General features: G+C 41.7%; 1 protein-coding gene across 1 annotated transcript in view; it reads right to left on the minus strand.

Moving 5' to 3' along the window:
- Positions 1-3,248: 3,248 nt before the first annotated feature.
- The window catches only part of LOC310938190 (mediator of RNA polymerase II transcription subunit 13-like), a gene marked incomplete at its 5' end in the record, with an annotated part of 78,372 nt that continues 59,413 nt past the window's right edge, over positions 3,249-22,207 (minus strand). Inside the window, 27 exons of the mRNA XM_083902661.1 lie at positions 3,249-3,540; positions 4,202-4,311; positions 4,412-4,576; positions 5,324-5,487; positions 5,690-5,854; positions 5,983-6,141; positions 6,793-6,935; positions 7,016-7,239; positions 7,745-7,933; positions 8,039-8,291; positions 8,381-8,675; positions 9,101-9,299; positions 9,392-9,621; positions 9,742-9,921; positions 10,596-11,524; positions 11,830-12,008; positions 12,956-13,173; positions 13,277-13,373; positions 13,537-13,658; positions 14,049-14,127; positions 14,792-15,005; positions 15,691-16,341; positions 17,302-17,406; positions 17,520-17,676; positions 17,907-18,071; positions 18,934-19,140; positions 19,640-19,785. Of these exons, the coding sequence (XP_083758787.1) occupies positions 3,408-3,540; positions 4,202-4,311; positions 4,412-4,576; positions 5,324-5,487; positions 5,690-5,854; positions 5,983-6,141; positions 6,793-6,935; positions 7,016-7,239; positions 7,745-7,933; positions 8,039-8,291; positions 8,381-8,675; positions 9,101-9,299; positions 9,392-9,621; positions 9,742-9,921; positions 10,596-11,524; positions 11,830-12,008; positions 12,956-13,173; positions 13,277-13,373; positions 13,537-13,658; positions 14,049-14,127; positions 14,792-15,005; positions 15,691-16,341; positions 17,302-17,406; positions 17,520-17,676; positions 17,907-18,071; positions 18,934-19,140; positions 19,640-19,785 (5,878 nt within the window). The 3' untranslated portion in view covers positions 3,249-3,407. The remainder of the gene's footprint in view (positions 3,541-4,201; positions 4,312-4,411; positions 4,577-5,323; positions 5,488-5,689; positions 5,855-5,982; positions 6,142-6,792; positions 6,936-7,015; positions 7,240-7,744; positions 7,934-8,038; positions 8,292-8,380; positions 8,676-9,100; positions 9,300-9,391; positions 9,622-9,741; positions 9,922-10,595; positions 11,525-11,829; positions 12,009-12,955; positions 13,174-13,276; positions 13,374-13,536; positions 13,659-14,048; positions 14,128-14,791; positions 15,006-15,690; positions 16,342-17,301; positions 17,407-17,519; positions 17,677-17,906; positions 18,072-18,933; positions 19,141-19,639; positions 19,786-22,207) is intronic.

Genomic DNA, 22,207 nt, shown 5'->3' on the forward strand with positions numbered 1-22,207 from the left:
TTTTCATATGTGGTCCCTCACAATCCCCTGATGGACTAATACATGCACATGCGCACACAGTGGTCAATTCTACCTTACACTGGGAAGTTGTTCTAAATTTTAAAAGTTTTTTTTTGTTGTGTTTTTTTAATCCTCTTTTGTCTTCCTTGCTTTGTGGAGGCGACAAAATCAGTTGTTATTATAACACCTGACAATCTTGCTAAACGAGAAGAACAACCGCCGGGCGATTCTCACGCATTATTTGCATATGCCTTATCAAACTAGTGCATAAACATTGCTCCTCTGTAATGACGAGGTTATCACATCCATTGTGTTTGACAATAGAGGGTGTCATTGCTTGTTATTATTATGGCCAAGCCTTAGATGTAATCTTTCCACATCTTGTTTGATGGAAGTCAGTCAGTTGTAAGAAAAGCAATCCTTCACACCTTTTGACAGCACAATGTAATTAAAGGCGTATCTTCCTCTTCACGAGCTATTTAAGGCACTGTTAAATTATAGTTGTTCCCTCTGCACTACTCTATTCACACCGTATTTATGTTGTCACTGTCATGCTCAAATGGTAGTGTCAACTGTCTCTGACAAAAGATATACTGTATGTCACCATATATCACCATCATCTGACTGAAGAAAAACTTGATAGTAATTTGTGTCAAACTTCAATATTATATACACGGTATATTCAGTTTATATACAGATATAACAGATTTTGACTATTGGCTACATATATATATATATATATTCTGTATATTCACATTGTTATTTGAGGTGGATGTCTGCACTATCCTTAGTTACTTATATTATATTATAATATAAGTAACTAAGGATATATATATATTATATATATATATATAGCAACTTTTACTCCACTACATTTCCTCTAACTATCTCTGTTAGTCGTTCCTACCAAATAAAATCAGAAGAAGAAGAGTTGGTAATGGTCTGTATTTGTATAATATAGAGCTTTTCCAGTCTTGATGAGCTGCTAAACACTACATGGATCAAGTGCCTTGCTCAAGGACACATGGACTAGCACTACCAGAAATTGAACCCACAACCTTCCACATGGCTCAATCCTAGCTCATTACCTTTTTATTTATTTATTTATTTTTACTCAGTTTTACCTTTGCTTCTAAAGATTTATATATAAGAATACTACTTTTGATACTTAAGTACAGTAACATGTCCTACTTTAAGACTAATATTATTAAAAAGTGACTTAAACTTCTACCAAAGTCATTTTCGGGTAAGATAGGGTAAGGGTTAGGAATATAGGGATACCACACTGTAGTCACTGCATTACAAATGAAGGCCTTACATTCAAAATAATAGAGAATTTTGGTATTTTCGTTGGTAAATGCTCATATTTATGAGATCTTCATGTTTTCGCATGCAAATCTAAACCTTACTTCTGAAGGTAACCTAACAACAAGGTCATGTACCTGAAAATGTATGAATATGATAGGTGGGGTAAAAAAAAAACAACACTACTGATTATTAACACTGCGTCACCCAAATAAACAAAGCACAAAAACGTAACGTAACATACGTCGGAAATTTACGCTCTTCTGGATTCAGAGAGGACATCGGACACGGCATCATTTTCAAGAGTTTTAATAATTTACTAAAAAAGAGTGTAAAAGAAACAGATCAGTCGCACTGAAGTGGATCTGTTTGATATTCAAAGTGATGAGAGATGTAACTTTGTTTGTTTGTTTGCAAACATATCTGTACATTTGTGTACACTTACTTGGCAATTTAACCTCTTGGCTGTAATCAAATGAGTTTTGCACTGTATACTATATATATGTATATATATGTGTATATATATACTATATATATATATACACACATATATATATGTCAAAAGCTCACAGCAAAAATAGTTTGATATGAATTACTTGAAAGTAAGCCAACCAGCATGAAATGTACAGCTTTTTTAAGAATAAAAAAAAATACAAATAAAAAAAACAATAATACAAAAATAAAACACACAGCTTGAAAAGTGTATATACAAACATGCTAGGAATCTAACAAACAGCAGACGGAGTGAAGCTGAAGAGACAGGCCTTAATGGTTCACTTGACATCATTTAGGAGAGCCAATGAGATAAAAACATCATTTTTTTAAATATTTCATTACCTTGTAATATTCAAATACCGTGGTTTTCTATTGCCTATTTCAAGTCTTTGAGCAGAAGAGGAACACTTTATAAATATACAGTATACTGTATCTCCTGCATCAGTTAGTTTAATTTAAACATTTAAATAAGAAGTTGAAATGTTCAGTATCTGTAGAAAAAAAAAAAAAAAGAAAGAAAAAACAAAGCATTTTCTTTGATAAATGTTCATACTGTATCCGTTTCTCACGAGATATTTATGTCCCTCACTCTTGTTATTAAGTGCCTGCTTTGAAGAGGTAATATATATTTATGTATATACATATAGCATATCAAATTCTATGACATGATATAATTTGTATAAATATGGCATCTTTACAATTGCATTAAAATGACATTTTTTTTATTATTTCAGATCCCAAGACAATTAACCATCAATTGGGATGAAAAAGGCCTTGTTTAAGTTTTTCATTTTCTCGTTTTAAATATTAAAAAATAAGTCTCAATTCTTTGCAAATGTATGTCATTACAATATAAACAACACTTACGCCTTGACCGGTCAAATATTTCCCATCGTGTTTTTATCTACAACACTTTGGAAGGTGAGGAAAAAAGTGCCGTTATCAAATGCTCCCTTCTTTGGAGTACGTGGGGATGTTTGCCCCTCTCAGAGCAAAGCTAAACGTTTCCTCAACTGACTGCAAGTCCCAAGAAGCTAAACAGTGCAGTTCTGTACAAAAAAAATGTAGAAACATTATTTAAGGGAACATCGAAAAAACAAAGCCGTGGGTTTGTGTTGTCGTGCCACTTTTGCTGGTTGTACATTATGGAGTGTTGCGTGGCCCCTTGCACAGATATACAGCGCCACCTCTGTCATCCACGGATGCCTCAAATGCCACAAAGAGGGTGTAGTCCACGTGGAACACGACGCTGTTTGCATCATGAGAAGGTTTACATTTTTGATATGTCAGTACACCGTCGTCACACAGAGCCATCTGATTGTTCCACGGACAAAAAAGCTCCACAACTTGCCCAGAGCCAGTTTTCGTCACGGTTCACCAAAAAAAATGATTGTTGTTCATAGACTTTCTTATTTGTTACACACCAGGCTCAGGGGAGGGGGGGGAGTCTGTATTGCCTTGTCCGTTAAGTGGCCTTTAAGTCCATGTCTACTCAAAACAGCAGAAAGAGTTCTGGTGCTCTCTGGTGCCTGATAGGAGGAAGTGTAGGCGCCAGAGGAAATAAACTGTCCATCCCCCCTCTGAGCGCTCTGGGAAGTGTCACACAGTTAAAGCATGTTCAGAATGGCATTGTACATTTGGATCAGCACAGCCAGGTGGACGGGCAGACAGGATTGGCGGTCTTGAGTGGCAGGGGTGCACGTCAGCCAGGAGAGGGCGTTATATTGTTCCAATACAAACCTGTGAACAGAAATGAGACAATTGTATCAAGGGCATTTGTTTTTTTGTTTTTTTTTAAATACTCAACTTATTTATATTCTGAAGATACTTCATTTGAATGCGTATAAAGTTGTCACTTATTGATTACAAATGCATTTATTTTGATGATCTACAGTGCTCGTCATAAAAACGAGAAAAACATACATATTTTAGAAACCTTTCAAATACTAAAAATGTTATTGTTATTAATTTGGCAAAAAGCAAACTGAATTCACCTTTTTATGCCCAACATTCAACCATAAAAACTATATTTGTTTAAGTAAATAACTATAATTTGTCATCTTAATCAAGAAATATTGTGTTTTTTGTAAAACAGCAAATTCAAAAATCCATTATAGGCATTAAAAATATTATTTCTGGTCATAGAGCTTCTATGTACTGCTGTATTAACCATTACAGAAACATAAAAAAAATATTCTGATAATTATCAATGATGTTAATTTAGTGCAGCTGTGGATTTGGCTGTGGTCTAGTAATTTATCTATATAATTTACATTTTACTACATACAAACCTCGACTACTTAAATTTTTAAACCTGTATAGTCATGTTATACTGTTGTGCACTCACAATCCAGGATCTAAAGAAATAGGGAGGGATATTATGTGTTAATGAAATATTTACCTGAGCACATCGGAGGTGGTCTTTGAGTCTAAGGGGTGAGGGGTCCTCTTCGTTTTGTCTGACACCAGCTCATCTGACTGGGCTATAGAGATGTGGTGGTGAAGAGATGCCTGAAGCAGAAGAAAAACAATGTCAAAAATTGGGTTTGTTCTTACACACACATGCACGTACACACGCTAACACAAACACTGTACGTCATGTTGTAAGTACCTTGAGAAAGAGTGGACACTGACTCTCAGCCTGTGGGCAGGAGGCCCAGAACCAGTGAGGAAGTCCGTTTGCTTGTGCGGTGGAGACGTAATAACCCAGAGCGAGCGGCTGCTGCTTCAGCTCCTCTGGTGGATTGTCTCGAGACAGCAAACGCTCTCCTTGACTCTATATTTACGCACAGGAGAAGACCAGCAATTAACCACAGTCTGCAGATAAAGTACAGCTCACAGATTTTTAGTAGCTGGTTGAACTGTTTTGACTTAGAATAATGTTAAAACTGAAAGTCCTACAAATCAAAAGCCATGTAGTGTGAGCTAAAGCTATTCACTTGTTTTATAAAGTGAGTTATTCTTTTCCAGTGAGTCGGAGAAGTTCCTGCCACAGAGGTTTTGCAAAACATGTATTTGCATTTTTCGAACCACGTGTTTGAAAGTGATGGAATTGGAGCACACATTTTTTAACCTTCAGCTTCAAACTGTGCACCTATACATTGCCATACATGTTGTTTCTACAGTGCGTCAGTGCTGTCTTAATTGAGGCTTATTATCGGTTGTCAGCACCCTCTATTCTCCTGTGCCTCTGAGACAAATTCCTCTGCATCTATTTTACTTGTCAAAACTCAAATTCTGATTCATGTTTGATAGGAACATGAAGTGTCAAAATGTCAATAAGAACTGGAGGGAGGTATGCACAAAATTCCCCTTTACGCAGTCAAAAATAATGATAATTCCTATACCAATATTTATATTTCAGTGTTCTTTATCTGTTTGACTCGATCAAAGTAAGTAGATCAATCAAGTTTCTGTATATTTCTGACTTATTTGCATATAATATCGGTGTTTCTTATGTTAAGTGTGAGGCTATGCCGTGTCACAGTGGGTATGATTTCATAAAAATGAGTCGGTCATGCACCCTGGTGTGATGGAAATGCGATCCCATTCCCATCCCAGATGGAGAACCAGGTGAGGGCACAGGAGAGGTGTTGGGGGAAGGGTGGAGGTTCCCCGTAATCAGCATCATGTCGTGGCCAATGTCGTTCTCCAGCTCATCAGGGAAGGGCAGATCAAACATGTCGTCTAACAGAGAAAACACACACAGAGCAATGTTTACAGTGTCACAACAGCCCTGATTAATGTTCAACATTATTGCTATTGATACCTCTGGAGTCTAGAGTCAGTCATCACTAACACAATAAATATTCCCATCTCTAGTTCACTGCACCATTTTTTTTTCCCACCAGCTTTTTGTGACTGTAGCATTGTGGCAGAATCTGGTTACCATTATTATCTTCTGTCGGGTAGGAGCTGGGTGCCAGCTGGGTGGTGGCAGACGTAGGGAAGACTAGGATGTGTGTGCAGGAAGCATCCTGAGGTGTGTTCAGCTGCGACGTCTGCAGGTTCAGAGCAGTGCTGCGTCCAAACACTGAGCCCATGGTCACTGCATCTGGAGACACACATGCAACTGTTGGTCACTGATGTTGCTAATGTGACACTAAACTACCTGAAGCCCACGATAATACTGCAGCACTGTATACGATGATTTATAACAGATGGCGTGGGCGAGCTACTAACCAGGCATGATCACAAAGGAGCCCTGTGGCTCCATGGCGACCAGGCAGGCACTGAGGATGGCGGGAGAGTCGGCAGCTGAGATCCCACACATACGACAAGCCTCCCTCAGCTGGCGCCCTATTGAATGGAGAGAATGCTCTCCAAGGAGTGAGCTCCAATCTAGATGAGACACAGGAAGAAAGAGAGAGGCACATGAGAGTTGAATATATGAGAATCACAATCAGTTTTATTACCAAGTAGGTATTAAAGGTGTATTATGTAATACATCTAAAGCAACTGGACATAAAATCCTCCTAATATGTCACAGAGACTGAGGAATAATGTTCATATAACATATGGCAGCTTTAACATAATATGGAATTTGCTTCAGTGTTTTGCTTCAGAACAAACACAGTAACAAGAAAACATATTGAGAGATTAGACAAATAAAGGCTGTGTATGATAGCTGTGTACTGTATGTAGAGGACTGTAAATACTAAATGAATATTAGACAACTCACCAAGGCTTTGTCTGCTATAAGGCTATATCTGAGTAATTACGGGAATGTCAGGCAATGAGTATGGACAGACTTACAGTATAGAAAGAGACTAAAGGCAAACGTGGTTCCACATACTGAAGATACAGATGCTTCCAAATGAAGACTCATGGACTCATCTGCTGTTTGTCTGTTTTTTAGTTTAGCTCAAACTTTTAAAACACATTTTTATTCCACTAAAATTATTAGATTTTATTCATGCTTCCTTTACCATTTGCCAATGTTGATGGAAAAGGTCTAAGTTTGCACCCTTTGAACACCCCCGTGTCTCTCACCTTTAAGCTCCCCGTGCCCCAGTCTGCCTAATCGACCAATCACAATCCTCCATGGCAGTGAGGTCATCTGGATGATACCAATACACCATTCCCACAGCTTCTGCAGGCCCATCTTTCTGGCTGACACCTTGGGACGTCGTGCTCTGAAGTGAAAAGTGATGATGAGGGATCATGTTGCAGACTGCAGACTGCAGATCCTTACAATAGAGAACACATTTCTCACCTGTTGGGCACATCAATGTTGATGATACAGGACTCCAGAATCTCCCCCTGCTGGTCAGTGCAGGACACCAGGATCCAGCGCTGGTCATGCGATAGGCAGTATCCCACGTAGAGCACATTATATCTGGGAGGGATCTCTGCCCATACCTCTCCTGGTTCTGGCTGCTTGGGACGGGTCAGACCGAGGATGAATGGAGGAGTATACAGCTGCAGTGGACTAGGATGCTGGAACAGGAGATAAACAATGCATTGAGCAAAGGAATTACAATGTCTTTTTATTTTATTTTTATGCAGAAACGTTAAGCTACTGTTCAAAAGTTTGGGGTCACTTAGAAATGTCCTTTTTTTTAAAGGAAAAGCAGTTTGTTTTTTTCAATGAATACAACATTAAATGAATCAGAAATACACTCTATACAATGTGGTAAACGACTATTCAAATGTGTTTTTCATGGAATATATACATAGGTGTATAGAGGCCCATTTCCAGCAACCATCTCTCCAATGTTAGCACATATGAAAACAGTTTTGCTGGTTCTTTGACGAAAGGGCAAAATTATTATTTTGAATAAAAATCATTATTTCTAATCTTGTCGATGTCTTGACTATATTTCCAATTCATTTTGCAACTCTTTTGATAAATAAAAGTGTGACTTTTAATGGAAAACTTTGTATAGGCGACCCCTCACTTTCGAACAGTAGTGTACATCATAGTTGGAATTGTTATGCTTACCTCTGGAGTCTTAAACACAGTACTGACAGTGGACACAGGGCCAAAGCCAGTCAGGGACTTGATGTGTGTTTGTTGGGGTAGCAGACGCCTGCACTGGGAGTAACAGGAGAAAGCCATTGAGCGCAGGTTCTGCAGGTACAAGTGGCTCTCCCCGCTGGCTGGCTGGAGAAGATACTGACACGGCACCACCTGCATACGATCAAGACGAAAGAAAGGGAGAAACAATCATGATCACAAGAGTTAAAGGGGGAATCTGTTGCGTCCAGCATCGTGTGAATCTCAGCATCTTTTTACCTGTAGCACCAGTGCAGGTCTCATCGTCTCAGGCAACGTCTGCAGCATCTCCGTGTAGCAGCGAAGAAGCCCAAGTAACCAAATGCTACTGGCCTCTACCTCATCACCCTCTTCTTCCTCTCCGCCTTCATTTCTGACCGCACTTGAGCTGAGAAAAGCATCCACGATGTAGATAACAATAGCTGGTGGGTTGGCGTAGCTGTCCATGGAGTCTGCCACAGTGGGGATGCCGATTCTAGACTGCTCAGAAGTCCTGAAAGAAAACAAACGTTGCATTAATTAAAAAAACTTGTGGAACAACACGGGAGGGCGGATGATTTATTTAAACAAACAGGCTCTTACAGCTCAGGATTCTCTACTGGTGTGTTAGCTGGTGCTGTGGTAGTCGAGCTCCCCTTAGAATCACTGGTCTCCCCTTGAGTTGTCTCTCCCGTCTGGCCTGAGGTTGTTCCAGACGGGGTCAGAGCGTTGGCTGAACTGACAGTACCAGTACCCTGAGCTTGTTCCCCATCAGGAGCCCAAGCTTGAGTCTGTCCAGAGGAGGCAGACTGGGCTGAGGACGCGTTGTTCACAGGAGGCTGGACTTTGGGAGGCAGCAGAAGACTGCTGTCCAGAGGCAGAGTGGACAGCTGAGGACCTGGGGGAAGGAAAAGGGTTGAGGTTAGAACCTTAAAGACATAATAGGCAACATTTCTGCATTCGACGACCTAAGTTATATATTATGAGTAGTGTACTTCTTTAAATCCATATAAATAGGTATTTCTACTCAAAGATAACAGACAAACCCCCTATGAAACATCAGAGTGAGGAAGGAAATATTCATTACTACTAGTTAGCCAGTGTGTTGTCCATTGTTTTAAAATTTTATTGTGTGTTTTTGTCACTAATGGATCACAACTCCTCATTGACACGTGTGGTTCTGCCACCAAAGCTCTCCCGATAAAGAGGAAAGGCAAAGGGCAACCACAGGACAACAATTCTCATGATTCAAAGCTGTCTTTTTTTTATTATATATTTTATACTGTGCATTATCTTATAACAGATTTGATTAGATATCCTCACCTAACTGCTGCTTGCAGGCATAAGCATACAGCTTGAGTTTGCTGAGGTTGTCAGTGTGCTGCTGTCCAGCCCATGGTCCAGTCATCCACTGATCCACATCAATCTCCTCAAGCTTTTCTGGCTCCACATCTTCACCCACACGCACAAGACCATCCCTGGACACTTTGGCCAGAGGGCGGTGCTTCCCAAGGCGGCACGTCTGGAAATGGAGTGAACGGGGCAACTCTTTGTGAACTCAGTAAAACAATAACATCATAATCCAAATATTTGTCATCCTATTTGACAGCCTACCTCGTATACGGCGCTGAGCTCCTGGAAGAAGGATCGGGCCGCAGCCAGGAGAGAGCGGCTATTGGGGCACAGCACCACATATGCCACATCCCTCTGCCCCCCATAAGGCTCCAGTAGCAACTTTTCCCAAAAAGGTAACGCCAACGGGGACAATGCCAAGAAATCCCTCTCCCGGTCATAGCCTAGTAAAACCGTAGGGATGGGTAACGGCTCCGGTGACTCTTCAGAACCTTAAACAAACAGAGATAGTAATATTTACTACAATCCAACAAGGTAAACACTGTGCATCTCATGTTATCACTTGAGAGAAACACAAAGAATTTGGATCCATTTCAAGAACGTTGACTCACCGTAGGAACCTCTGCCAGCCATCTTATGGAACTGCTGCCAGGTGAGTGGACCCTGAACATGTTGGATGTTTTCCCAGGTCCGTCCTGTCCTCTTCTTCTGGATGGCGTCCTGTAGGAAAGGCTGCAGAGACAGCAGCAAGCGAACCATGTCCTGGGACGACAACATGCTCATGTCCACCACTGTGGGGATTAGAATAGACATGCACACACAGGTGAACACATACACAAGCATATATCAACGGTAGTCTTAGCTATGAAAAAGTGCTTGATTAATGTCGATGGCACACATCAGTGCTACATAAAGTGTAGCCATGGCGGTATTACAGTATTACCTCAGTCTGGGGGATAGAAAAATGCTCAGGTTTACCATAATTCCTCAACAAAACTGTTTTCAGCTGTGTTAACATAATTGCACAAGGATTTTAAAGGGTTTTCTAATCATCCAATAACCTTCTGACGTGATTAGCAAACACAATGTACCATTAGAACACTGGAGAGATGGTTGCTGGAAATGGGCCTCTATACACCTATGTACATATTCCATTAAAAAACAGATGTTTGCAGCTACAATAGTCGTTTACCACATTAACAATGTATAGAGTGTATTTATGATTCATTTGATGTTATATTCATTGAAAAAGAAGCTTTTCCTTCCAAAATAAGGACGACCCCAAACTTTTGAACGGTAGTGCATAAAATATAGGATAGAGATGATGATTATTATTTTTAATCCGTTTACTTCAATGTTGTGCTACATTCATGCAAATCTAAACATGGTCCTTAGACGTTTTGAAAAGCAAACTGTTTGGGAATCATCCAGGTCCCTTCTTTAGCAGCTAAATTACGTTCCTTACCATTAGTGTGCGGCCAGGAATGTAAAGCTGTACTTCTGACAACAGCTTGATCGACTTTGCCCCCGATGGGATTATCCACATACTGCAGCCCCTGTTCCAAGGCATTGTAACACTCCACACAGGCATCACTCTCATCTGCCCACTGCTTTTCAGACATCCAGCTTTGAAGCAGTGCCCCCTTGCGGCCATGACAGGAACAGCTGAGGGGGAAGTGCAGTGATGTAAGGGAAGAGATGGGCTGGGAGCACTGCTCCTGCAGAAGGATCATTACAGACGGAGACGCAGGGGCTGCATCCTGAGGCCGCTTGGCCCTGGGGTCTCCCATAGGTGGGTCCCGCCGGCAAAGAGCCAGCCTCCTCTCGGCTGCCCTGCCAACTTCAGACGTCCGACCAAATATATCCAGCTCATCCTCCAGAAAGAGGCCTGTGCCGTGAGCCAGCCGCCTGTTCACAATGGCACTGAAGCCACACATGCAGCGATACTGATCTTCACACGTGGAATCAGGGATATAAACCCCCACATCTGCTCCTTTGACATTCATATTGCAGGCACAGATACAGCAGCTGTCAAAGTTGCGATCCTTGAAGACATTGAGGACGGAGTCTGAGAGGAGGAGGATAGTGTACAGGCTGTGGGCCTCAGGCAGAGAGGGTCCTGGCCGAGCCAGGGGCTCTACAGAGCTCAGAGGAATGCTGGTGGACGGTGTAGAGGCTGGTGAGCTGAGCTCAGTACCGTCCTGCTTCACCGAGCCCTGCCCAGAGCTTGCAGCGTTAATACCTCTAGGTGTGCGAGGAGTGCGAGGTGTGGGAACAGAGAAGCGAGGAGTGGCAGGAGACGGGAGGATGCCAGCGATGGTGCTCACAGAGGCAGTGTTGGCGCTCATCTGACTATACTCCTGATCTGTGACAGTGTTGACACTGGGGATATTTCTGGAAAACACATTAAAGGAGACAAAACATAGAGTCAGACAGAAAAAACAATATTAATCTGACTCTCTGGGGAGCAGCTCTTGAAGGTCATGCCGGTGCTTATATCTGAGCAGAGCTATATCCTCTGAACCATCCGACTTCGCCATTCTCAGAGCACAATACACTATTTCTATTGAGGTCACCCTCGTATATTCATCCTTCCGAAACCACACAGTCTGGCACATGTTCAAAAGCTTTAATGAAAAGCTTTAAAAAATAACAGCATAATAAAATGTTTTCTATGCTAATCACAGGCAGTTACTCACATGTATCCATCCCTGATGAAAGTGGTGTTCTGGGGATGCATGACTGCTGGGAAATGCTCCATTTTGGGCATAAGGGCCCAGGATGGACGATAGTAACACTGCTCAGGAATCTTGAGTGGTGGAAGAATCTGGCTGGGGAGGCAAGATAGTGGGGCAAACATGGAGGATCCTATTTGTGGCTGGATTAGGAGAAGAAAAAAAACAGTTTTGTACAGCCATTATTTTGAGAAATTACTAGTTTCAGTAGCAGATTACTACACATTTATTCCCCTAGTTACTGTTTACAACAGCAGGGTGATATGTATGGAATTGCACTTTAATAACCTGCACTAAAATAAACAGAAAGGCATCATTTCACACTGTGTAATTAGCAATCCATGCCTTCAAGTGCACATAGTACTTGCCAGTGGGATTTCCTTAATAGCAATTGTTTTTGGAAATCACTGCACTAAAACCGTGTTATTTTAAATGCACATTATCCATAGGTTCAAAACTTAGTGCCAGCAACATATCACAAAACAAGCAAGATAACATTTACATAGTGACCTTCCCCAAATCAGTTAGTACAGAACACATGTTTCTTGTTTGCCCCGTCATGCACATAACACATTATACAGGCAGCAGTGCAAAATCAGCTAAGCTCCAACACACTGTAGCTTCTGATGTCCTACTCTGAGTTCATTCATAAATGCTATCAACTCTAATTTTAATTAAACCCTTTAATCACAGTTATGTGTTTCTCGTAAAAAAGAAAAGTTATTTTATTGTCGTTTGGAAGAGCTTGTCGCCCCCGTTAACCAGCAGATGCACCTAATAGCGGCCACTAAGTGCAATCTCCTATAATTAGCACTTCCCAGCTCACAGAGCCCTGCAGTCAGTACAGATGTCTGACTCACGACGCAGACATCGCTAATTAGCGAGGTGCAAATGTCAGTGAAACAATTCCAACTTGGCATGCGAGTCTGACCAGTTGCAGAGTAATTAGCTGCCACTTAATCCACAAGTGCATGCGTCGACTTCCCCATAGCGACCAAGATTTCTCATGTTTGTGCAACAAGTTTCTCTACATGTTCTTTTTTTTTCCTCAGTCCACACAAAGCAAAATAATTATGCATCAATTCCTTACTTTGATATCCTCCTGCCTGGGGCTGACCATGCCCTCATCGGTCTCCATCCTGTATTCAGTGAGGTGCGTGGAGGCTAAAGTTGGCAGTTGGTCAGCTGCTCCGATGGGTGCCGGCGGCTCTGTGCTCAGGGTGTCACGATACGTCATGATGGGCGAGAAGGCGGGGTGCTGCTCTAGGGAAGGTGGCGTGGGAAACATACGCTGGAGGTCTGCTACTGCTGAAAGGAGACAGAATATAGGATGAAGGATTTATTCCCCAATTAGTATCGCCATACATCGATCCCACTGAAATGTATATTTTCTATCTAGATTGTGACTCACTTGATGGGTACGGTACTGCAACTCTTCCTTCCTTCCCAAGAGGGCGATCTTCTGTCGACATCGGCAGCTTTGCTGAGTGCTGGTTGGGGTACACAGTCTACAAATCATTACACACAAGCTCGGACCATTAGTTTTGTTCCGTGCTTCAGAGTAGTGTCATTTTAAATTACCAGGAGAATGGTCGCATTAGATTCTGACCTAATTTGCTTCCACTAATATTAGACCCGTATTATACTACCTCATACAGAATAAAGTCTTACCCCCAACTCCTCCTCATCTTCATCAAATATGTTGTCTAGATCAGAGATGTTGACCACCAGATCTTTTTCTCTGGTCAGGGAAGGATTAGCTTTGGCAGCTCCATCGTCCTGACTAGATTCATCTGCAATAACACAACAAAATGTTTAAAAAAAATAAAAAATAAATATTGGTTACACTTTAGATTAGGGAACACATTCACCATTAACTTGATGCTTACTAACGTGTATAAATAGCATACTAGCCCTTTATTAGTAAATAAGCAGGTATTAACACTTTATGTAGGTAAAATCTTAATTCATGACGTAATAGAGGTAGAATAAGGTTATGTAGAATAAGGTGTTAATACGTGCTTAATGATAACTAATAAAGGGCTAGTACGCTACGCTTATGTTAGTAAGCACCTAGTTAATGGTAAATATGTGTTCCCTAATCTAAAGTGTTAGTGAAATATTTAGTCACTCGGTGTACTGCAGGATATGTGTATGATGATGAAGATGTGGTAGTTTCTGACCTGATTTTGGTGCCGAGTTAAAAATGGACATAGCATCTTTCCCATCAGGCAGTGCTCCATTGCTGGTGATTTCTTCTCCCTGGTGGATGAAGTGGAAATAAATATGTTAAGACAGGTCGGCAATCCACCACAGAGACAACATATAGAGACAAAGAATCATTCACTCGGACCCTGACGGTGTTCAATTCCCGGAGAACAGTGAGTATGAGCTGCTTTTATCACGAGTAACGGTCACCGACAACATTTTGTGCACACACTACAAGTGAACAAGAGGCCATTCATGAGGTTTTTGGCCACATGAGGGCAGCAAGTGAACAAAGCCCTGACTTGCTGCCATCTGCTTTATGTGTTCCCAGAGAAACACGGCAACAGCATTTGTTTGATTTACGCTTCACCTGCTGGAAAACGTTAAATCCAATATTTACTGTTTTTGAATCCAGTAAATCCGTGTGCAAAATCTCGAGGAAAATATTTGTCTTTTCAGACACATGTTAAATATGCCAAACTTATTCCAGTCTGCTTGTACCGTTGTTGTTGTTGTTTTTTTGTTTCACTGAGAAGAAGCTCTTGGAAAGAAGGTTGTTGAGAATAAATTAAACCAGTTATGTTGCAGAGATCATTTTCCGTGGGTTAAACATTATGATGCTATAACACAATACATTCACACACATACATACAAGTACTCCTGATCCATGTTATTATATACAGTAAACCATCATAATTAAGTGTCTGCGTTGTTCTACCTTGGCCTTCTTGCTGGGTTCTCGCCCTTGGCCCTTTAATCGTTTGGACGTGGAGAAAGTGTACTCAATGTCTCCTTCCTTAAAGTCGTAGGGATCGTCCCCAGGCTCCCGCAGCGCCTCCACACCTGGCTGCTGGAACAGGCCCAAAGTGTGGATGTGGTCCCTCACCCTCTCCTCCGAGATTTTAAATCTCTTGTGAGTCTGTGTGTACAGTCTGGAGGAGACCAAGAGAACAAATGCAATCACACAATCTGTCGTGGCATTAGTAGTAACTTATTGTTTTATATTTCCAGCAACAACTTCAGGTGATAGTGAATTCCCACAAGTACCACAGTTTTCATTGCTGTTCTTTTGTTGACCAAAAGTCTCTATATCTATATTCACAACCGTTCAAAAGTTTGGTGTCCCTTAGAAATTTCATCTTATTTGTGAAGGAAAAACACTTTTTTTTCAATGAATATAACATTAAATGAATCAGAAATACACTCTATTCATTGTTAATGTGGTAAACGACTCTTCTAGCTGCAAACATCTGGTTTTTAATGGAATATGTACATAGGTGTATAGAGGCGCATTTCCAGTGTTCCAAATGGTACATTGTGTTTGCTAATCGCGTTAGAAGGCTATTGGATGATTAGAAAACCCTTGTGCAATTATGTTAGCACAGCTGAAAAGTTTTGCTGGTTCTTTGACGAAAGGGCAAAGTTATTATTTTGAATAAAAGTCTTTATTTCTATTTCTATTTCCTATTCATTTTGCAACTCTTTCGATGAATTAAAGTGTGAGTTTAAATGGAAAACACAAACAAATTGTACCCAAACTTTTGAACGGTAGTATAGTTATCTCACCCGTGGTCAGTCATCTACCAAATGAACACTTCTATTGTGTCTGTATCCTACCGCTTTAGTGGAGCTCCTTCAGTGGCAGCCTCTGTCCTCACTTCCTCTAACTTATCAGTGGGGAGGTCAGAGGGTCTGAATTCAGTCTTATCAGTTCGGGGAGTCCTGAAGCCTCTCCACCAGCCAGCTCCATTCTCCCTCTGCCTCAGCAGAGCTGTATACACAGCTGTGTCACTGGTAATCAGCCCCAGACCTGAAGCTCCATCTGGACAGACAGGCATATCCACATGGCCGTCCAGGACCTCTGGGTCCTGCACTCGAGGGTGCGGGCTAAGTGTAGGAGGCAGCGGAGACATCGGCGAATGGAGGAGGGACTCGGGGGCTTTTGTCGAGAGCGGTTTGGGATATTTGCAACCTGGCAGAGAGCCCAAAGTCTCTATGGGTGGCTCCAGCGCCACAAGACCTGCAAGCTGGGGCCCGACCGGCGAGTCCTGTTCCAGAGGGGATTCCTGTGTCACAGATAGACGGTGGTGGAAGGGGATCATGGCTGGCCTCTTTGATTGTTTATCAGCCTTTTCTGTCTTTTCACTGGTCTTGTGTTTGGGCAGAGACGGAGGGTATAATGATGGGCCAGCAGACTGAGCGGGGTTGGCACTGGTCTGGGTATTGGCACTGGATGTGGCGGTCAGGTTTATCTTCTGCTGTTTTAACCTGGAGCAATGTTTGAAGAAGCAAAATATTAGCTCATGAGTAATCAGGGTTGTCCCTTTAATTTCACAAAAAGTATCAGTTTCTTTTTTTTACATTTAAGTATTACAAAAACTACCACGCTGAGTTCATCTTTCTCATTCCCAGTTTGGACAGCTGTCGCATGGCAATAAATAATATGAACTGGAGAACAATAAGGGCGCTTTCACACCACTAGTTCGATTATTTGATCCGCACCAGGCAATACAATTGTTATTATGTAACATATGACTCCAGTGTGGTCCGCTTTCACACAAGCAAACGAACCAAAATTGGCCCGATTGACGTTTCATCAATGTGTATATATCTTCCGGTAGAAAAGCGCCACTTTTGACTCACTATGGAGCAACACGTTCGCACATTGCTACTTGCTCTGATCTTAGTTTATTACATTCTCTGTATTGGCCATTTATGGCAAAATATCCAATTTGAGAATGAGTCGCGGCTGCGTCTGGAGTCTCGGTCCGCTTGATTTGGTGCGGACCCGAGTGCGATTGATGCTTTCACACCAACGAAAAGGAAACGAACTAGAGTTTTTGGTTCGAATGGATCGCTGGTGTGCACCAACTGCTGTTGGTGTGAAACCGCCCTAACTCTAGGATTCAATTACATTTAAACTGATCTGTCTAAAACTTATCTCCTTGTTGAATGAGCAAAATGTGCTGTCGGAGATAAAAGCTGCACAGCAAGTATATTTCAATTTTCCAAAAGTGATTAGTACTTGACATTAAGATCTTTCTTTTGAAGACACAGTATGATGATACAGTATGTTGGAAATCCCTGAACAAAGTCTTAATTAGACCATCCGTTTTTTTTTTTCAAACTGGAAAAAAACACAAAACATTTTGTTGAAAAAGAAAACAAGGCTCAGATTCCGTGCGTGTGACGCAGATATCGAACAGCTTGGCTGCAGCTCTGTTCTACCTGGAGCAGCTGCAGGGCGCTCGCGCTCCCAGATCATTGAAGTCCCATGTGGTAACTCCATTTGGCACTTCGTTCTTGGGCGTCACGTCAGATGGTGGATTCAATCTGCAGGGAACAAACACATCCATGTGGGCATTAAGCTCAATTGCATCACTGCACCTTCAACGGCAATCACACCAAAACTCAGGGGACAAAAACTTTGTCATGGTTAAACTCACACATGCTGAGGCTGGTTGAGATAGCACTCCCTCCAGGCCTGATGGACCACCTGACAAGTAAGTTTTTTCCCAGAATGCTTTGGGCTAATGCTTGTGACCCCCATGTTGCTGTCTGGCGTCGGGACACTGGAGACTGAGGTGACAAAGCCACTGTCTGCTGTAAAAGATGAAAAGCAGAACAGATGTTATAATTCAGGACCAACATTTCATACCATGTCCTGTCATTTTCATGTCATTTAGCCTCCAAATTCACTCCAAAATTATTCTTTTTCAGCAATTGTTCCAAAAATAACTTCATGTGGATTAAACCAATGCATTTAAGGTAGCTTTTCCCATCGCGGTGTTTCAGTTTATGTTCTTATAAAGTGTTGACAAGCATATGGTTACCGGAGCAGGGCTGCTCTGGTGACGTCGGGGGTGTGAGTGGCACGCTGCAGTGGTTCGGCTCTCTGTTGAGGCCCTGAGCTGCAGGAACAGGTGGAGGCTGCTCCACTGGTAAGTCCCCCTGGGCAATCAGAACAAAAGCAGCTGGGTAGGTCATCCTCACTCCACCTAGGAAGACAAAAAAAATTGAAAGACAGAGTGACATTATTTAAGGTTGTGAAAGAAGTGGATGGCTGCTGCTCACTTTTAACAACGACATTTATTGAAACTGTCAAAACTGGGTATAGGAGTCGGCCAGCACCTAGTTCTTTTAAGCAACTCTCACATAATAGTTATTATGCCTAAAGACAACCCCACCTCCCAGAGCCTCTCTAGTTATTAATATTTTGTGTTGGTAGCAGTAGCCATATAGTGTAGAAAACCCATTGATGTGGATGTGTGATTACTGTATTAACACTTATGATCTTAAATCTCTTCACAGTTACGTCTTGGCTTTAATTCGAGGCAGCAGAAACTAGACAGGCTTTCCTCTTTAGATGTAAAAGCTATTGGAATCCATGGGAGTTTTGATTGTAATCAGGTCAAACCAATGCTGCAGGATCAGACTGATTAGACAAAGCTTTTAGAGTAACTCCCTGCGGTTTTTTTGCAATGACTTCCCTATCTCTCCTCTCTGTCTCTCCTCTCCTCCAGAGTAGTTATTTCTCCACTTCTCCTCTCTGAGATCTGCTAAACAGACTATAAGGATCACTGCAGCAAAAAAAATTATATTTCAGTAGCTGCCTATCCACTAATGTCTCAGCTGGAACAGCCTGGGAGTCTACATGGAGACCGTGGGTAATCAATGTGATGTTGAACCCTCACTGTTTTCCTTTTAGCAAAGCAACATCACAGTGGCGTGATGTGTTTTTTTTTTCGTATTCTGCTCTTGCTGAAAAGATCTCCTGTTGTCTTTGTTATGCTGTGTGATTTCATAGACATTGCATACACGGCACGTCGAAATCCAAAACGTAATTTTTTTTCTCCATACCTACGATGACTTCCACTGCCACGTGACAGTTGCGATCATAAATCTGATTCGCTTCCTCTTTTTCCTTCTCTCCAGTTCCCTCTTTCTGCTGGAGCACCATGGGGTAGAAGTAGCTCCAGTCCTCCATCAGCTTCCGTACCGCTGGGTCACTCATCTTGTAAGCCTGGCCTGTTAGCGTGCCACTCAGGCCGTATGGACTCAGGATCACTGCAGGTGAATAAAACACACTTGAATGAGCAAAGCATTGCTAATGTATTTGTCTATATTGCACAAAAAAGATATACAGCTGAAATATAAACACAATGAGTTTTCAGAGGGTTCCCTCGACGTTTCCCATAATAACCTTATTTTCTTATCAGTAGTATCAGTAGTCGCTTTAACAATTTAAGAATGAAGATAATCTTGTGTTGTCTTAATTATTCTCTTAAACTTCTGGAGTTAACAAGTGGGATGTAATTAAGGTATTTTAGTTTAATCACCTCAATGTTGTGCTTTTTACTTTACTCATAAGTGTGCTACAGAACAGTATATTTTTCAAGTTCATACAATAACATTTTAAAAAGTAACTTAACTTGTGGCACAACTTTGTCACATGTTGAACAATATGACCCAACTGCACATACAGCAGTCCATTGTTGCTGGACATCACTTTTTGTTTGTTCCTGTTTTCACAAAAGCCCAAGACAAAAAACGTTTGCGGCGTCACCTTGCACTGGTGTAGTGGAGGTCTGTGTGAGACGGATGTGGTTCTCTGTGATGTGGTATGCAGGCTGGTGCTGGGCAATCTCCACGCTGGTGCACACGTTGCTCTCCCCGTGGAGGAAGAAGGAGAAGGAACATGATAGGTGCTCGCTGGGGACAAGAGACGAGCACAGGTTTTGAATCACGAGAATACGGACAGACAGGAGAAGAACAGGAAAGTGGTGGTGTAATGCCTCCCGCGTGTCTACTGCGAGCCGATCATGGGAAGATGTGAGCACATCCCTCTCGAGCTTCAGCTTGTGCACAAGATAAAAACGTCATACTGCATTATGAGTTCCCCCCTGTAAAATAGACGCTGCTCTTTGTCCAATTTCAAATTTGAATTATCCAACACAGACAAATGTTAACATAATCGAAATGAGACTGAAATTGAACCGAAATTGCATTTAATTATGTTAAACTTCAGAATGAATCAAATCCATTGCAAAAAAAAAAAATGTCCAGCATGAATATGCCACTCTTTCTGGCAGCAGCATGACAGATACTTTAGCAAACACACACACACACACACACATTCAAAATGTGTCTTTGTAAAAGCCCCCTTGTATTGATCATCTTCATCATTGCCCACACAAGCTCCTTATTGCAGGTATAAATCCTCATTTTCTTATGACTGATTGTGGTGACAGCATGTTTACATATGCAGAGCTCTCTTTATTACACAGCCCAGGCATAGTTCATCACACATTCCTTTTTTTTTTTTTTTTTTTTAATCATAGAGGAGTAATTGTTGGGGCATTATTGCAATCTATATACCAGTGGGCGGGCTGGACATCATTAACTACCACAACGGGTTCACTGATGTATATTTTTAATCTATAAAGCTCCTTACCACCTTGGTTTATATATTTCACACTGACAATAAAGTCAGCAGGTACTGTAATCTCTGTGTGATTACCCTGCTGCCTATGCAATATCTCCTTTCCCTGAGGGAACTGGACCTCCATTTGAGCTGTAATGGATCATCAAATTCAATAAAATGGCCAGTTCCACAGTCACTCATGGGCAGAGCTAAACAGTCATGAGGGAGCCAAATAAAGTGGAGTTGACCGTGACGGCCTCCAGGTGGCGTACCCAAAGAGAGAAAAAGAACCAATTTCTGTGGGTCATAAACATTCCTGATGCATGCAGAGAAAAAACATACCCTCATAAACGCAGGTGGTTTGAACACAGGTCTGCACAATCAGAGGAGGAAGAGCAGAAGTGAAGCGCATACATATGCATGCACAATCCTGCACCAAACGCCAGGTTCCACAAACACACGTCGCCCTCATTTACGCAGGTGTGCTAGTTACCGCCGTTGTCGTCGTCACAATTCACATCTCGACAAAACACGAGTCGAGAAATGCTTTCAATGTCACTGCCCTCCAACCTTGTCCTCAGTGCATCATTACACCATAAGAGGAGCTATATATAACAGCACGGGGAAGCTCAGGGGGAAACGCTGCATGTCAAGAGTTCCAGTCAAACTAAATGCCGGCACATTATGCACAAACAACTGCAATTTACAATTTGGCAGCATCTTTAGGATCGTGATTACGAAATGCTCCATTTATCCCCTGAGTGTTCAGTCGTCAACCTAAACAGAGAGATGCAAACAGGAACAATTTAATGTTTCCTTTATTTTCCATGAGCTGACTTATTTTTTTTTCTTCTTTTGTTTGATTGACTGATTTTCTGCACTAATTATAATTTGTGTTCTTGCCTGTGCTTACAATCCTAACAGCCCTGCAAAGATTACATACAGCTGTGAAATAAAGCATCCATTAGACTTTATTTCCCCTCTCTTGCTGATAATTCTTTTTATATTGCTATTATACTGTATGTTTATGAGGTGTGTGCGTGCGCGGGTGTGCGTCTAGAAAAGCACTGCACCTTTAAGACTCCTCATAAAACTGAAGCCCCAGTTGAAAAGCAGGGAATCACTGTTTGTATCTTTATCTCTTTTCCTCTGTGTTAAAATCAGTCAGTTGGTCTCTCGTGGAACCCGGAGCTGGATCGCTCAGTATTTCAGCTGAAATGACGGCTGATAAAGAATTCTTAACCTAATTACGAATTCATTTTCCCGTGATATACATGTTGATACAAAACCAAAATGATTAAAGTCATTTAAGTCATCTTGAGAGTGAAAGTTATGCTGATTTGATGTCACATACATACATTATCAATCACATTTGATAAACTATGGACGCGACCGGGATTTAATGTGTGTTAATTATGACCTAAGATCAATAATTACCGCAATAAAATGCAGTAATAAACGCAGACGTACAGAAAGGGGCTGACGTTGCTGGGAGACTGATGCTCCCTGTCCTTTTACAAAGGGCATTTTCCTGCACAGTAAGCGGGTGCGAGTGTGTGGACACACACACACACTGGGCTTCTCACATCCTTTGGGATGTTTGTGCAGTCAGCAAACAAGTGTGTGTATATGTACTGTGTGTGTGTGTGTGTGTGTGTGCGAGCAGTGCACAGAGATGTGAGGCAGCTGTGTGATGGGGCTGTATGAGTA

This window comes from Microchirus variegatus (assembly GCF_963457635.1).
Source record: "Microchirus variegatus genome assembly, chromosome: 16".
NCBI lineage: Eukaryota > Metazoa > Chordata > Actinopteri > Pleuronectiformes > Soleidae > Microchirus > Microchirus variegatus.